At 43.2% G+C, this 17,096-nt stretch overlaps 1 protein-coding gene across 3 annotated transcripts in view; it reads right to left on the reverse strand.

Moving 5' to 3' along the window:
- Window positions 1-17,096, reverse strand: part of BANP (BTG3 associated nuclear protein) — a 112,662-nt gene that overhangs the window by 83,994 nt on the left and 11,572 nt on the right. For all 3 annotated transcript variants that reach the window (XM_064386286.1, XM_064386284.1, XM_064386285.1), the window contains exons 3-6: window positions 16,643-16,737; window positions 15,258-15,457; window positions 2,245-2,367; window positions 373-548 (exon numbers count right to left, since the gene is read on the reverse strand). In XM_064386286.1, coding sequence (XP_064242356.1) covers window positions 373-548; window positions 2,245-2,367; window positions 15,258-15,457; window positions 16,643-16,737 — 594 coding nt within the window. The remainder of the gene's footprint in view (window positions 1-372; window positions 549-2,244; window positions 2,368-15,257; window positions 15,458-16,642; window positions 16,738-17,096) is intronic.

Here is a 17,096-nt window from a genome sequence, read left to right on the forward strand (position 1 = left end):
TGGCCCAGCCTGAGGCCGTTCCCTCTGCTCCTGTCCCTGTTCCCTGGAGCAGAGCCCGACCCCCTGGCCGGACTCTTGTACTGCCCAAGGTGCATCCTTTAAAGGCCTTTTAAAAAATCCCTACTTTATTCCTTTAACACTGTCCAGCCTCTGTTCTAGGCCGCCTCTCAGGGCATCACTGGTTTCTCAAGACACCTTAAGGCTCTGCGGCCTCACACGACGAGGCCTTCAGGATGTGAGGCCTAACGCAACACCAGGACTGTGCTAAATTATCACACCTAAGGAATTACAAATATGCACACAAAGAGTACAGATGATACATGAAATGTACATTAAAAAAAAGGCAAAATCTCCCCTTGGCACCCCACGTACCTTCGGAGTTGAGGGTGATGAGGGTGACGTTGTTGCCGATGCTCTGGCTGCCCACCTGGCCGCTGTTGGACACCGAGTCGCTGGCCTCGGAGCCGCTCTCGCCGTCCTCGTTGTGGCTGTCGTCGTGCCCGGGCACCTTCACCACGATGGTGTTCTGCCGGCGGCCCGGCACCGCGCTGCGGGCAAGGAACACGGGTCACCTTGAGGGAACAGCCCTCAGCAGGAACGGGAGCATGGAACACCCAAATTCCAGCGGCAGGTCAGCTCGTGGCCTTGCACGTCATTGTGAGGGCCAGCACTGGTCTCCTCCAGAGAACAGCCCTCGGCAGGAACATGAGCATGGATTACCCAAATTCCAATGTCCTTTGGTTCAGCCTGTGGCCCTGCACGTCTTTGTGAGGGCCAACACTGGTTTCCTGCAGAGAACAGCCCTCAGCAGGAACAAGAGCATGGAACACCCAAATTTCAGTGTCAGGTCAGCTCATGGCCTTGCACGTCTTTGTGAGGGCCAATACAGGTCACCTCAAGGGAACAGCCCTCAGAAGGAACGTGAACATGGAATATCCCAATTCCAGAGTTACCAAGTTCAGCTCATGGCCCTGCACATTATTGTGAGGGCCAACACAGGTCACCACAGGTTGTGAGGGCCAACACAGGTCAAGGATTATCCAAATTCCAGCAAATTCAGCTCATGGCCCTGCATGGCATTGTGAGGGCCAACACAGGTCACCTCAAGGGAACAGCCCCTCAGAAGGAACGTGAACATGGAATATCCAAATTCCAATGTCCTTTGGTTCAGCTCATGGCCCTGCACATCATTGTGAGGGCCAAATAAATGTGCTGTATAAAATGGACTCCTTTAAACCACTCTACTCCTGCAGAACCATACAGCAAAATAAAAATCACACTGTGGGCAAGGAACACAGGTCACCTGAAGAGAAAAGCCCCTCAGCAGGAGTGTAAGCAAGGAATATCCAAATTCCAGCATCACCAAGTTCAGCTTGTGGGCCTGCACATCACTGTGAGGGAATTAAAAGTGCTAATCACAAAATAAATGTGTTGGATAAAATCAGCTCCTTTAAACCACTCTGCTCCTGTGGAACTGGGAGCTATCCAGCAGAATAAAAAATCACACACAATCACCAGGCTGGAAGAGACCAACCCATGCCCTACCGCCACCTCAACTAAACCATGGCACCCAGAGCCACATCCAGGCTTTTTTAAACACACCCAGGGATGGTGACTCCACCACCTCCTCAGGCAGATGATTCCAGTGCTTTATCACTCTTTCAGTAAAATACTTTCTCCTAACATCCAACCTAAATTTCCCTTTGTGCAGGTTAAGACTGTGCCCTTTGGGTCACATGTAGCAGAAGGAATAAAAAATCTTAGGTATCAACTTGCTACATCTGCCTCAATGGAAAAGTCTAGGCCCCGTGCACAAAACAAAAGAAACATCCAAGTAACTTATAAAAATATATTAATTACGACCATTTTCCACCCAGAATCCCCAGGTCTGCTTGTTTAAAATTCACTTTAGATACTCCAAGTTTTCCTTGGACTGCATATTCCTCCTTCAGCTGGTTAAATACAGGATTCTGGCGTGCTCCCAAGGGATTATGCCTCTGTGCAAAAATCCACAGCTACGGGAAACCCTTTTTTAACTGAACACAGAGATAATCCCAGCTCCTCCAGGATGCTCTCTCCCATCAAGAGGGAAGCAAGAGAATCTATCCAAGCCCAGGTTCAATCTTTTCATTATTACCTCAAGGATTCCTCGTTTTTCCCTTCAAATTGAAGGGGAAAACTGGCCTTTGAAACTGGCCCTGCCCAGGGAGGGAAGGAGGGAGCACTCCAGGGAATGGCACTCACTTGCTGAGGATGTTCTCCAGGGAATCTGCTGCTCTGCTCAGCGGCTCCTCCTGCCCCACCATCTTGGCCACGATGGAGTTCTGCCGGTCGTTGTTGAGGATCACCGTGGTCTGAGGGACAACACTGCAAAAAAAATAATCACAGAGGGAACGGGAATGTAAAGGAGCAAAGCTTATAAATCATCCATGAAGAGGGTTTTGGTTTAAGTAATCCAGGGAGGGTCTGGGCCTCGTCCCTCTCGCTGACGCCGGCAATCCATCGAGGCTGACACCTGCACCACCTCCAGCACTCTGATTTCTCCAGAGGATGGATGGCTCCTATGGAATTATAGAAAAGTCCACGACCCCTGGGGAAGCAATAAGGAATTCATCAATTCAGGACACACAGGGGGAAGTGTGTAAATCACAGCTCCACCAAATTCTTTCTGGGAGAATGTGAGTGTTTGCAGAGGTATTGTGGGCAATTTACATGGTAATGCACCAGTTTCAGTAGGATAATTCCTGGGAAAAGAGAATTTGAAAGGATTTATTGCAAAAGTGGATGATGAGCATGGTTAAAAGGGCATGTGTTGTCCTCCAGGGTGGGCAGATGAGCAGCACAAGAAGCATCAGAGCAAACAGGACCAGACTGTAACTGAATAAAAACAAGACTAAACTACTTCTTGTGTGCATTTCACACATTAAAAAACCTAAATCCAAACACCAAAATCATTTCATGTGTGAGAAACCAGAAAAAGCTTTTCTTATCACTCCTGATGACCATGAAGAAGGAAAACTTGAGACAGGCTAAGTCTACACTGGAGTGCAAAAGGAAATATGAAACAAACAGCTGTCTCCACATGCAGATGGGCACCTCATCTGTTTGCAGGGATTATTCCCATTGCTGCCACACCACACTCAATATTCCCAGGTGTGGATTTGAGACTTAAAGTGTTCCTGCTGGGCTCAGGGAGAACTGAGGGAGACAAATGTTGGTTTAGCTCCCCTTTGCTCTCCCCACAGTAAACAGCTCGTTCTTGTTGTCGCTGCTCCAACATCCCAAACGTGACTGGGGGTCATTTATTTTCCCCTGGCTAATTGCTGAAACACAAATTAAGCCAATCTGGTGACAGCAAGTGCGTTTCCTGCAGCTGCAGCAGAGCACTCACTTGAACATTCTCGTGTCTGTGTAAATTATCCATCATCAAGGAAAGATAAGGCCCTGTCATGGAGCTGAGGATGAATGGATCCCAATTTTGGCACAAACAAAATGCTTGACCCCGGATTTTTTGGCTCCAAAAGCCCCAGGCTGCAATGCCCTGCCTCCCCCTGCCAGGGCCTGCATGTGCTGCTGAAGACAGCTGGGGTTCCTCAGGGAACCCAGGCACCCCTGGGCAGAGCTGGGAGATTTTGGCTCATCCCAGGCAAGGGCAGACTCTGCCAGAGCCCCTCGTGTGCACTGGAGCTCAGATTTCAGAAACAAATGGGGGTTTCTGTTGCTTTCCTGTTATTCTCTGGAGAATCAGGATTTAAGGCACTCCCAGTCACCTGTTCAAGGGGAAAAACCCATAAATTTTTATTTTTGAAAAAAAGACAATTTCTATCTCTTTTCTCTGCACCAAACATTTAAAAACCCACCCAAACACTTGATAAAACAGGGAGATGTGGCAGTGCTGGCAGCTCCCAGGCCAGCAGCATCGTGTGTGTGCTCATTACATTCCCAAATTATCCAAACAGCTGCCTGCAAGTTCTCACATCCCAGTTGAAAATGTTCAAGTATTTTACACTTCCTTTCAGACACTGTTCTTTATCAGCATCTCCCTTGCAATCACTTCTGAAGGCCTGTTTAAAATGTCACTTACCAAAGCTTCTTTTTAATGAAGACTCTGAATAATTAATTTCAACTGGAGAGATAAATGCAATAAAATTACATTTAGAAAGTCCTTAGCATTGTGCTCTTATTAAGTTTGTATCTGAAGAAAAAAATAAAAGCCTTAGCACTAAAAATTGGCATAAAATAAGGAATTGGGGGGGGGGTTGCTTTGCTTTAGGAATGTTCATTTTTATGGAGTTGCTTGAAATTCTTCCTGATGTCCAACCTGGACCTCCCCAGGAGCAGCTTGAGGCTGCTCCCCCTCATCCTGTCCCTGCTCCCTGGGAGCAGAGCCCAATTTCCACCTGGCTGCACCCTCCTGGCAGGGACTTGTGGAGGGTGATAAAGCATTTGCTTCCCTGTGAGATATTGCAGTCCCTGTTTTCAGATTTAGTTAGAAATCTGATGAATAGACACTAAATAAAAAATGGAATTCTACATAAAATCAAAGTATTGGGCCAAGCTGACAAAAGACCATTAAAATTCATTACAGCCAAGTGCATCCTTGGATCATTCCAATTCCTTTCTTCAATCTCTCCACCTCTGCTGAAGATGAAACAGCTTTAACCATTCCTTCTGTACTAAAACACAGAGAACACAAAGGAGGAGGAGGAGGAGGAAAGCTTTGGATATTCCCTCAGACCCCAATGGAAGCAATTTTGAGTGCTGCCAGTACTCAAGGGGAAGATGGAAGGAAAATATTCCAGGGGTCAGGGGGAGTTTCACAGACCCAGAGTGGCTGCACAGGCCCCAGAACTTTCCATTTGTGCTCACATATTCTTTTCCCCACAAGCATTAAGACTTGGAGAGACTGGAGCAGCAATTTGCCTCTTCTTGGACACAACTCTCTCAAAAAAATTTAAATGCATGCAACCTGCAGATATTTGGGAATTTTTTAATGCAGTTTACTGAATAAGCTGTCAAATTACAGGTGAAAATATTCCTAAAAAATAAACATGCCAACCAGTGATTGCGTATTCAGCCTCTGATTTTATTTTTTTTTTTTTTAATACAAAAGGCCAGTCTATATTTTGCATAAGGAAATTGCTGCCAAAGGTCATTTTCAGTATGGAAAATGTGTGAGTCAGATCTGATCATTCATCTTAAAGGCTGGGGTTCCATTGCCAATAACCTGCCAATCACCCAGAGTGCAGCCAGAGACAGAAAAGAACTTCTGGCAATGCCAGGACCATCCTCTCCCCCTCTTCCCAGCTGAGCTTTCCATTTGGAGAGAAAGAAAAATCAAGGCAGAAGGAATGAACTGACATTTCTCTTTTCCATGAGGATCAAAAGTGTTTCTCTAAAAAACTGCAAATGACTAGGAGTGAGATTTGCAGGCAGGTTCTTCCCTTTGTCCTCACTCCCATGGAGCAGCTCATGGAGAAGCATTAATGGGAAGAGGAGCTGCAATTCCTGCTGGAAAACTCTCCAGCCTAAAGGAAAGCCAAGCTGGAAAAGAGCCCTTGAACTCTGGAATTTCCCAGTTTAAACTAAAATTTAAATGTACAGTTCATGTGTGGAGGAATATCACAATTATCCCTAGCAGGGAGAAAATCTAAATATAACAAATATTGTTGTACAATGTGCTGGTTTCCTTATTTTATCCCTGGTTTATCTTTCACTAACACTCATGTCCATCCTTAACAACAGCCCCTTTTTACATCTTTTCATCATTATTTAGGAAGATAATGTCCCAATGCTCCTTCCTCCTGATGGCCACCTGCTTCCTTTGCCTGCTGCTGGCAGAGTTAAGGATCCCTATCCAAAAAGGAGAGAGAGAAGCCACGCAGGATCTGCCACTGCAGCAAAGCCACAAACTGGCACAGAATCCCTGAAATGGCTTTGGGGTGATGCCCCCAAATGAACAAACCTGTCAAGAAGCACACTGTGCACAGGCACCTCAACAATTCCAATTTAAATTCCCAAATTCGTGGTCCAGGCACAGGCAGTTGCCAAAAAAGCAGCAGAGGCATCCATCATTTCAGTGAGCTGAGGATTAAAAATTCTCTTTGGATTCTGGACATCCCCCAGAGCAGACACCCCAGGAGCAGGACAAGCCAAAATCCACCAGGCAGGGCTGGAAAAACTCCTGGAGCTGAGAGCTGGGAGGCCTGGGAGCAATTTAGAATGAAAGATAAAGCAAATGATGCTTTATCCAAACAATTTAAACACACTCAACATAGAATTTTCAACTCAACTCAGTACAAATCCGAGATTTTCCAAGTTACAAAATCCATCTTTAGCTACAGAGGAGCCTCTGGTTGGCTGGAGGCAGGAAAACATCAATTACCAGCTTTAAGATTAATTTAATTTTTTTAAAAAAATAATTTTAATCCAATTTTTAAAGCTGTTAAACTCTCCTGGGGATTATTGTGCTCTGAGAAAAGCTGAACACACCTGGAGGACCAAATTCCAAAATGACAACATCCATTTCCAAGGAGTTCATCAACTCAAACCCTCCTGTTCCCAATTCCTCCAGGGATTTTCCACCACCTTGATGGGGACACTAATTATTTTAGATCTTGGTTTAAAGAAAATACAACAAAAATCTCTCATTTTGAACACTGCTGAAACCATAAAAATTAAGTGTGGTGACACAGGGTACAAAGAGCGTTTTGCCTCTAAGAAATACACAAAACAAGGAAAAATAGCAAAAAAAAGGAAAAAACCCTCCAAGAAAACTTTTTAAAAATAGCAAAAAAGCACAATAAAGAGGGGAAAAAATAGAAAAATAATTTTTAAAATTAAAAAAAAAATCAGAAAAAAACTTTTTAAAATAGAAAAAAAAGGAAGAGGGAAAAAAATTGGGGAAAAACCCATCCAAGCAACATGTGACATAACCAGGACTGAAAAATGCTAGAAATTACATTAATTATCAATCTCCTACTTTTGATTATGGCCAAGAAAAGGCCGGGTCATGCCATAAGCAGCAGGTCAATACCACCCTTTTTGAAGATAAATGTACTCATAAAAATACAACAGCAGAGATATCTTGTTTTCAGGCAGTCTGGGAAGAAATTTACAGTTATTACCCTTCTTTGAGCCTTAACTTCCTGAGCCAGATAAGGAGCAGCACTGCAGCACGTGGAGATTGTGCTCACTGGGAAATGAGGCAGCTGCCCTGATCCTCAGCAGGTTCCAGCAGAGAAATTATTGATTAAAATCGAAATTCTGGATGTTTAGAAAACACAGTTTCAATCAGGAGGGAAGACTTGGAATCCTTCATTATACAATTAGTTATTTTGAGATGATTTTCCTGATTTTCTGACAAATTCTGGTATCAGCAGAAGCCTGATTTAAGCACTGAATTAAATTTAGATTTAAGCACTAAAATCTTGGGGGTGGAGGAGGCAGTGCTCCATAATTAATATTTTGAAATCTATAAATTGGATTTCAAGATATTAATTACAGGAAGTGAAGCCTCACAGATCACCAGGTAACAAATAAATACAATATCAGATTCCTGTAAATACCCCTGAGTCCTTTCTGGGGAGTTTGTAAATAATTCCCACCAGGTAATTCTGCTTTTCCAAGTTCCCAGCCTGCTCTATGCCCTTGCCACCACCACAGACATTTTCCAGCCATTCCAAGGATGCTTGGAATGAAATTAGGGATTAAATCTTAAATTTCCAGATTCCCTGAGGGCACCCTAAAGAAATCCTGCTCTTCCCTTGGTATGAAAAACACAATTTCAGGAGTTATTGGGAGCAGATTTCCTGCTCGTGGAACAAAGAGATGGAGCTCAAGATATGCAAAAATGTACAGTTCCTAAAAAAGGGGGGGAAATGCTGTTTGGAAAAGCATTCCAAGGGGTTTTAGGGGTTTTTAGAGGTGGAAATGCAGCAGTTAAGTGGCAGCTGCTGCCAAGGAAAGCAGATGGAACAGGGGCTCCAACCTCAGCGAGATCTGGGAGAGGTTCTGGAGCCACCAAGGGTGCAAAGACCTCCAGGATCAGCAATTCCAACCTTTCGGGGTGGCTCATCCTCGGGAATCCCTCCCTTCCATCCTGCTTCAAGTAAAACTGGAGCCCTCCAAACCCTCTGAAAGAAATAAATTATTTCTTTTTTCAAACTTGAGTGCTTTAAATTACTAAATTTCAATTATTATACGATTTGCCAAAAGCAAGACTTATAGTTTTTTTATTTTTTAAAAAGAATTACTGGTATTTTAAACTGCTCTAAAGTGGGACACAAATTATCCTGGGACACCACTAAATCCCTAAATTTCCAAACCTTGTTCCTTTAATCACTAATTGATTCCCTGGAATCAATTAGTGATTCCTTGCTCTCCTCTTCATTCATTTTCTTGCACTGGCAGAATTAACTCCCCATCCTACAGGAAAAGTTTCCAGGTCTGCCTTTACTGCTGGATTTTCAAATTCCCAGTGATTATACCATTCAAAATATTTAAATTCTGCCAGGCTGGAGCCCAAAAGGATAAATAAGGCTTTTCTGCCCCCTTCTGTTTATTGTCTGCTTGATAAATTAAATATATTTTGTGTAACACAGGCTTTCACAACCCAGTGCTCTTCTTCACACTGATAAAGATTTGTAGAATTTCACTACAGAAATTCCCATTTTCCAACATCCATGAGGTAAAAACCTGCCCACTTTTATTAAATATAATAATTTTTAATTGTTTAGGCAGAAAACAAAATTGAGCCCTACAAAGGCACTTGGCCTGAACCAAATTCCACTTCCTGCACCTTTCCATTTATTCCTGGAATAATAATAATAGATTATATATATATATAATTATTATATAGTAGTAATGTTAATATTGTTAATATAGTCAGTGTTATGTATTTAATAATAATAATAATGATAATAATAATAATAATAATAATAATCCTGGCTGTGCTCATGGAGCCATGGAATTCAGTGTTCTGCTTTCCCTGGAATTCATCTCATCGATGGGATTTGGCAAGCTTAACCCACATTTTAATGTGTTATAATTGATTTTAAATGTTCTTAGACAGTAATTAGAGTGGGAAATGCCCCCCTAATCTGTGCCTAAACCCAAATCCTGTTTGATTCCCATGTATTTCTCTTTTTTTCCCTTCCCAGAAACCCTTACAATGAAAGGATGTTGATTTTAAATGGAACCAAAAGGATTCCCTGAGGTCCCTGACCCAAAGCAAGTGTTTCAGCTGAGTGGCAATAAATAAACTGTTTATCCACTGTGGCTAAGAGTGAACAGCAATCCTGCAAACCTCCCAAACCAAAGGGTTTCACATTTATCCTGAGCTAAGTTAACACAGAAAATGCCCAATTTCCTAGCAAAAAAGTAAAATATCACACCTGGTAACTCATCTGAAACCTGAAGGAGCTTTAGGATGTAAAATCTGATTTTCAGAGTGAATTCTCTTTAAGAATTCAAAACCACCTCTTTGTAAAAGTTCATTTTGGTGGTTTAAGCCTGACAGGCACATTTGAAACAGCACCAGTGCAATTAAAAAGATCCAAACCACATTTTTCCATCCTTTCCTCAGCCCTAAATCATCAGCTGCTACTTGCTCAGCTCTCAGTTGAATTATTGGACTCTCAGAAATGATATTTCATCAGAAACCATTAACTTTAGAAAAACTGCAGTGGGGAGAAGGAATCCACAGTTCAACTCTTGGTCAGCCTGAAAAGTTTTATAAATTAATTCCACGCCATCCGTGCAGGAATTATTGAACTCTGCAAAACCCAGCTGAAAGGATGATGGTAAATTGTTGGTTTTGGTCCATATCTGACCTTTCCCTCTCCCCTGAAACGCTGCAAGTCAGACATTGCCTCCCAATTTATCAGCAAATTCCTGGGCTCCCAATATCTGAGTGCAACGCTCCTGGAATGTGAAATTCCACAAGAGCTCTGCTGTGGGATCTGATTAATGCAAGATGCCACTGCCTGCTAATCCTAGGGGAATTTGGAATTCATAAACATCCCAGCCCTTATTTTCAATAATCAACTTATTTTCAATAATCAACTTGTGTCATTGATAAATCAACCAGATCACAGAAATCTTCTCCATGAAACCCACGTGGGCAGGAAGGCAAAATAAAATTGAACCTCAAGAGGTTGAGGCTGACAAGTTTTGTTGACAAATGAGGAGATTTTAGAAAGCACTGTCATGTTTTCCAAGGAATTAAAGATGTCAAGTTTTGGGAGGCTTTTTTTTTTTTTTTTTAATTCCACAGCCAAAGAAACAACAGAACTCTGGATAAAGAAAGAGGAGCTGACAGATAATCTAACAATGCCTTTATTTCACTGGTTCTGTTTATAAACTCAATTTTTGAATGCAGGACAGAACTGTAATTTTCAGAGAAACTTCTCTACTACACCTCAAGGAGGAATTTGGGGTTTTCACCACACATCCCAAGGCACAATTCCTGCAGGCTGAAACACTGCTCAGTGCTGACACGAAGGTGACAAACACTGACTTCCTTCATGTACAAAACCACAGAAAGTACAAATTCACAAACTCAGCCTGAAAACAGAGTGTTCATACACAAATGATGTCTGGAAACCCCTTTGATCTCTTTATCAGAACTGAAAACAGGGGACTCAAGAGGCTGGAAAAGCAACACTTTTGTGACCCAATTCATGAAATTATGAAAAACCATTCAAATTCTCACCCCCTAAACTGAAATTTCACTTTATCAAATTATTTAATTCAAAAATATCCAAATTTTGCTTCCACTTCTTCTGTACTCTTTAAAAATCTTGTGGTTCCAAACAGAATTTTTTAATTGATGAAGTGTTAATGATGATTTTCTCATTGTCAATATTGACTCTCTTTCCCCACTGGGAGTGTAACCAAAATGAAGGTGGTGAGAACAGACCCCAAACAATTGTGCCATTTTCCTGCAGCCCCTTCCTCCTCAATCCTTCAGGAAAACACCCCCAGAATTCCACCTGGGAGAATCCCAGCTGGGACCCCAGAACTCAAATATTCCAAAAAATTGTTTGCAATTATTTATGGAATTCCAAACAAACGTTTGCTCCAGAGACTGCTGACAGCCAGGGGAAGGTTGGAATTCCTCCATCCCATTCCTCCATCCCAGCAAGGACAAAAGTCCAGCTGTGCTCGTGTCCAGGCCTCCCAAAATTCACTGTTTGCACATTTGCTGCTGAGTGGAGCCCCAGGAAAGGCCAAGGAGAAACAAACCTGGATTGCTGCAGAATTCCAAATCAAACCCTGCCAGCTCACCCCGAATTTCTGACTCTGACTCCCCTCAGCCCCAGGCACTGCTGAGTTGTCTCCAGGGCTGAATCAGCTTCCAGGGAAATGTTTTTCCAGGCTGATTCATGGACCTGCACCTTGAAAAGAAACCTTTCACCCTGCCTGATCCTCTGCTCCTCAATCCATGCTTTGTTCCCAAATAAATCAATTAAAATCTTCCTGCAAATTCAGGGTCTTCAGAAGCAATTCCAAGAAGGAACAATTAGCTCTTAAATTGAGTTAAAACCGGCAAAAATCCTGAAGGTTCCCAATGTTAATTTATTTATCACTGAGTGAAATAAAAGGATATAAAGTGGTTTACATCTCCTAATGAGTTATAATATCAACTGCAGTGAACACAGGGAAGAGACTCAGCAGCCACTGCTCACTGATAAGGGCTGAGGAATTATTATTTCTTCTAAAAGTCTGGATTAGCATAGTGGGATAGTTTATTATAATCAGTAAAAATCCTCCTGATAAAAATGCAATTAGGTTGGCCAAGGGGTTTGTAACTCACAGACAGAATAAATATATAGATATATATAAATTTAAAAAATAGAATTCCAGCTATTTTAGGGTTTATACACCAATACCTTGATTATATTTCTTTAGGTTTGTTTGTTTTCCTAAAGGTTTTATGCAGGAGCAATAGTATTTTTACTAAATTTAGAACAGTCCCCCTACAATTCATTCCACACCACATTCTCTGCTTTACAACCTCATTTAAGATCATTTCAACTCTCAATTTTGCATTATTTGACCCCAAACCCACTTTTAAACAAGGAAACAATGAGAGAACCACAGCTCTGGAATTTGGGGGATGTGGAGCCAAGGAAGCTTTGCCAAATGGCACATTGCAAAGGGGGTGGCCAAGTCTTGTTCTCCAAATTCAATTAAACTGTTCTCCTGATTAAATTCAATGGTAAAACAAACATTTCAGTGATCCACACCTACGAAAATACAGCACATTCAAACATCCCATCTGGTACAAAATTGCATCTGAGGATTAATTAGCCACATTAATTAGCTGATGTTCAACCCCCAATGAGTTTTGTTCAAGGACACCAGGATGGATTTTGTCTCATTAATTGAGTGCAATTAATCTACAGTTCCATTTACTACTGTCCCACTCTCATTAAAGACAAAAATATAAATGTTTTTATCTCTATACTTGTTGTCAATTAACCACAAATGTGTATGGAACAGAAACAGATGCTTGTGGTCTCTATTTCACCTGTAGCAAAAAAATGGGTCCAGAAAACACCTGAGCTCCATTTACCTCTGGATTTCCTCCTTTTACCTCTGGATTTCCTCCTTTTACCTCTGGATTTCCTCCATTTACAGCTGAACACCTCCAGCCTGGCCTTGGGCACTTCCAGGGGTGTCACGGCACAATTTCAGAATGATTTAAGCATTCCCCCATACCAGTATGACCATAGCTCACCAGAAGGGTTCAGGTGCCTGCCCCTAGAGTGTGACATCCTGTCCCTTCAGAAGGCTGCCAGCATCTGCTCCTGCTGTCCTGCAGCCCAGCCTTTCATCCCCTCACGTTCATGCCCTGTGTGCCCTCTGCTCCTGGGCACCCCTGGGCACTCCTGGCTCGCTGCTGCCAGTGCTGCTCACAGCTGTGCCCTGGGATGGGGCTGGGCCAGCCCCATCCATCACCCAAGCTCTGCCCACACAGGGGCAGCCACAGCTCCTCTGGGAATCTGTGCCAGGGCCTCCCATCCTCCCAGGGCACAATTCCTTCCCAGTATCCCAGCTAGCCCTGCCCTCTGCCAGTGGAGCCATTCCCTCTGTCCTGTCCCTCCAACTCGTGTCCAAAGTCCTTCTCCATCTTTCCTGCAGCTCTTTCAGGTCCTGCAAGGCCACAGGGAGGTCACCCCAAAGCTTCTCCTCTCCTCTGCAGGTGAACATTCCCAGCTCTGCCAGCTTTCTGCTCCATCCTCTGCTCATCCTGGTGCCTCCTCTGGGCTCTGTCCAGCAGCTCCAGGTCCCTGCTGTGCTGGGGCAGCTCTGCAGGTGGGGTCTCACCTGAGGGGCAGAATCAAGGCCAGCCCCCCACCCACCAGCACCCCCAGCTCATGGATTCCCACAGGCCCAATTCTCAGCCAGGATCCCAAGGTATTTACTGGATTTATTCCCATTTTTTTTTCCAAGAGCTGCTCTCCTGCCAGTGCAGCATCATATTCCCAGACAGCCTTTAACAACCACAACTTTTGGTTACAGCAGCAAACCCAGCACGAGTTTGGTGGCAGGAGGAGGAGAAGGAGGCTGAGAATCCCATTCCTGTGGAGAATCTGAAAATCCCTAACCCAAACTTATGGGAAGCTCTGCCTTCTGTGATGGATGGAGAAGAGGGAAGGGCACAGAAGGTACAATGGAACAGCCTTTAATTGGAAACAATCAACAAGTGATAAAGGGATTTAAGGATAAAAGACAGGGAATTCAGGAAAACATTCTGTCCCTGTGCAAATGGAGTGTCCCCAGTGCCAAATTCAACATCCAGCCCTATTTTCTCTTGAGTCCCACAGGCCACAGTCTGCTCCAGAACAAAAAGCCCTCAGTGCTCTCCTGGCATCACACCTCTGATAATGTGCAACTTCAGACCAACAGCAACAAATATTTGGGGCAGAGATTCCTGCTTTCTTCAAGACTTCCATCTAAATGATGGTCAGACTGGCTGAGGAGCTGTCAGCAAAAATCTGTAACCTAAACCAAAAGATGAAGCACTATCAACAGCCAGGACAGACTTCTGATGGTTGCAGAGATTTAAAAACAAATCAAACCAAACCAAGCAGCTCAGGTCTGACAAATTCCTTCAGAAACTCAAACTAGTACAATTTACAGAGGAAAGCATTCACTGAGCATGAATTAATAGGGTCCCACAGGGGCCGTGGGTTCCTGAAAAGGTTTCTGAAGCCTTTTGTGCACAAACCAGAGCAAAAAGTTCAGCTCGTGCACAAGAAGTTGAAGATCTCTAAATTAACAAGAAAAAAATTCAGCCCAGATTTCAAGAAGGTTCTTGAAGAAACAATTATTGAGAAAAGAGTATTTAGCAAAAGCCCTGGTGTAAAACTCTGGTTGCTTCCTCTGTGATCCAAGTCCTTATTGCATGTACTTTGTTTCTGTTATTACACAATGCAGCCATAATTTATCTTTTCAGTGTACGAAGCCCTCAGAAGCTCAGGTAAAAGCAGACACAGCACCTGCTTAAAAGAAAAATTAAATGCCTGCACACCTTTGTAATGGAGAGTAAAAAGTAGTTATTCAGAGCACTATGAAGTGTTTTCCAGCTATAAAAAAATGAAAAAGGAGGAAGTGTTGGAGAAAAGAGTCTTTTGTTAAGCAGATTTCTCTGGCTGGGATCACCTCGATGATAAGATGACAGACACATCAAGATTTAGGTATTTAAAACCACATTAGGGGAGTGAGACACAAAGGGACTGCAGGTCAAGCCTGCTCTTTCAGCAAAGTGCATTAGATTATTCAACAGATTTTCCATCTCCAGCTTCTAACTCCAAAATAAGCACAGATATTTTTCTAGCAGGATTCTTTAGCAAACAAGCTCATAAAACACAGTCCATTGTACTTCTGGTGAAGAGAAGTAAAATGAGAAGCAATTAGAATGATGATGAACTCATTAAGTCAAAACAGCTATAAATAAAAGCAGAGCAAGTCTCAAAAACCTGTCTGAAAGAGCTGCTGAGGCTTTTCCAGGGGATGGATGAAGGAGTCTGGTTTAAGTCAGGATGAAAAGTGGGGAGAGCTGCAAACTGTCCCTGGACCAGTGTCTGCTTCTGAGCAACACCACCAAACTGCTACAAAAATTACCCTCAACAAGAAAAATGAACTCTACCTCCACCAGCAGCCTCTTGCCAGCTGCAGAGGGAGGAGGAAACGGCCAGCTCCTGGATTTGGGGTTTTTAGGGCAGTGGGCAGTGCTGTGTCCTTACCATCGGACTTTATTGCAGGTCTGGGTGGCGCCCAGCGGGGACCCGGCCACCATGGGCACCTGGATGGGGCTGTGCTGCTTGTTCATCACCAGGTCCAGCTTCTCCTCCAGGGATTTGCAGGTGGCCTCCAGGGCCAGCAGCTTGGCCTCGATGCTGTCCAGCCTCAGGCATATGGTCTGGTTGATGGAGTACAGGAACGACTGGGGAGGGAGAAGAAGCCGCGTTGAGTGCTCCCAGTTTATCCCCACTCCTGAGGAAGCTCCGGGGAAACGTGACTGGGCAGCAATCCTAAAGGAACTCACAGCCTGTCTAGTGACAAAATCCACCCCTGATGACATCCAGGAGCGTTTCAGCAGGCTCACATTCTTCCAGATCTTTATTTGGGAGCCAAAAGCAGCCCAGCCAAAGCCATTTTCACCTAAGCACTTTGTCAGGATGATTTCATCCACTGCAAAATCATTTCTAATGGCTTGCCAAAGCCTTGCAGTCCACATGTGAAAACAAAAGGATTATAAATCTCTGGATGCATCCTCCTGGATAAAGTTAGCAAGTTTTTTTCCTGCCCAAACAGATAAATTGCAGTGGAAATTGTATCAACACAAAAAATCTCGGAGACAATTAATGTCAGTCACTTCAGCTTCCTGCTGAACAGCAAATCAAGAAAAGCAAATAAATAAAATCTGTTTTGCTAAGCAATCTTTTTGAAAAGAAAACATATTCCACTTGGGTTCTCCTGGGAAAGCAGGCCATTAGAGGGAAGAGCTGCTCTCTGTGTGCTTTGCAAACAGCAGCTGTGCCATCTTGTGGCCCTGCAGTCACTGAGCACCCCAAACCCCTCCTCCACACAGCTCCAGCTCCTGGGATCACCCCAAAAATACAGAACTACACAGGACAGTGTCTGTGGCACTGAAATACTCATCAGGTACTCACACTCCAGGGCAAAAACCAACCCTAAAGCACAGCAGGGTGACGTCTGAGCTCCTGAGCCAGAATGAAATGTGAATTATCTATCAGGAGAATGCTGTTAGCTTCAAATAATAACTTCAAACGTGCTGAAAGTATCTACAAATTGTAACACAAATACATCCTCAAGTTCAACTTTTTGGTCAACTTTAATCAAAAAATGTCCCAATACTGAAGTTTTGGGACAGTGGAATTAATTCTGGTGATATTTATATTGCATTTGAAATTCTTGCTACTAATTCTACACTGGAAAATTAGACAATTATCCAGATTTTAAAATTTATGCCCAAAAATGCACAAGTACCTACCAGAATAGTTCCAGTATTACGTATAAACAGTTTATTTTATATTATTGTAATAACTTCCCCTAAATTGAATTGGTATTAAAATGAAATAATGCCCAGGAAGGAGCATGAAATAACCTTGATAGAGGGATCCTGGCAGTTGATTTCTATCCTCTGACGTTTCAGGGCAGGTTCCACATCATCATCTGCCACCTCATGGTTCTCCAACACAACTGCAAAGGAAAAAAAAACATTGCCAGAGTTTAGAGCTTGAGGGGACAAAGCTCAAATTAAAAACACAGTAAGTGGAGAACACAAAAGCATGTAAATTTAATTAAGATACTTAATGTGCTCTTTGACACTTGCTCAGGGTTTCTCTCATATCTGACAGTGGTGATGGGACCAGGTTTGAGTTGGACTGGCAGGTCCCAGCTTCTTCTCCAACTCTTTGGGATCATTTCTGAGTAACTTTTCCATTTTGTATCAGAAAAGCAGTTTTTTGGCCCACGTCTCTCACTTCCATTACTGTTCTCACTTGCAATAGCCACAGAGGACCAACACCTCAATATATTTTCACTCAGGAAGTCAATTT

Source organism: Passer domesticus, chromosome 12 (genome assembly GCF_036417665.1).
Source record: "Passer domesticus isolate bPasDom1 chromosome 12, bPasDom1.hap1, whole genome shotgun sequence".
Lineage (NCBI taxonomy): Eukaryota > Metazoa > Chordata > Aves > Passeriformes > Passeridae > Passer > Passer domesticus.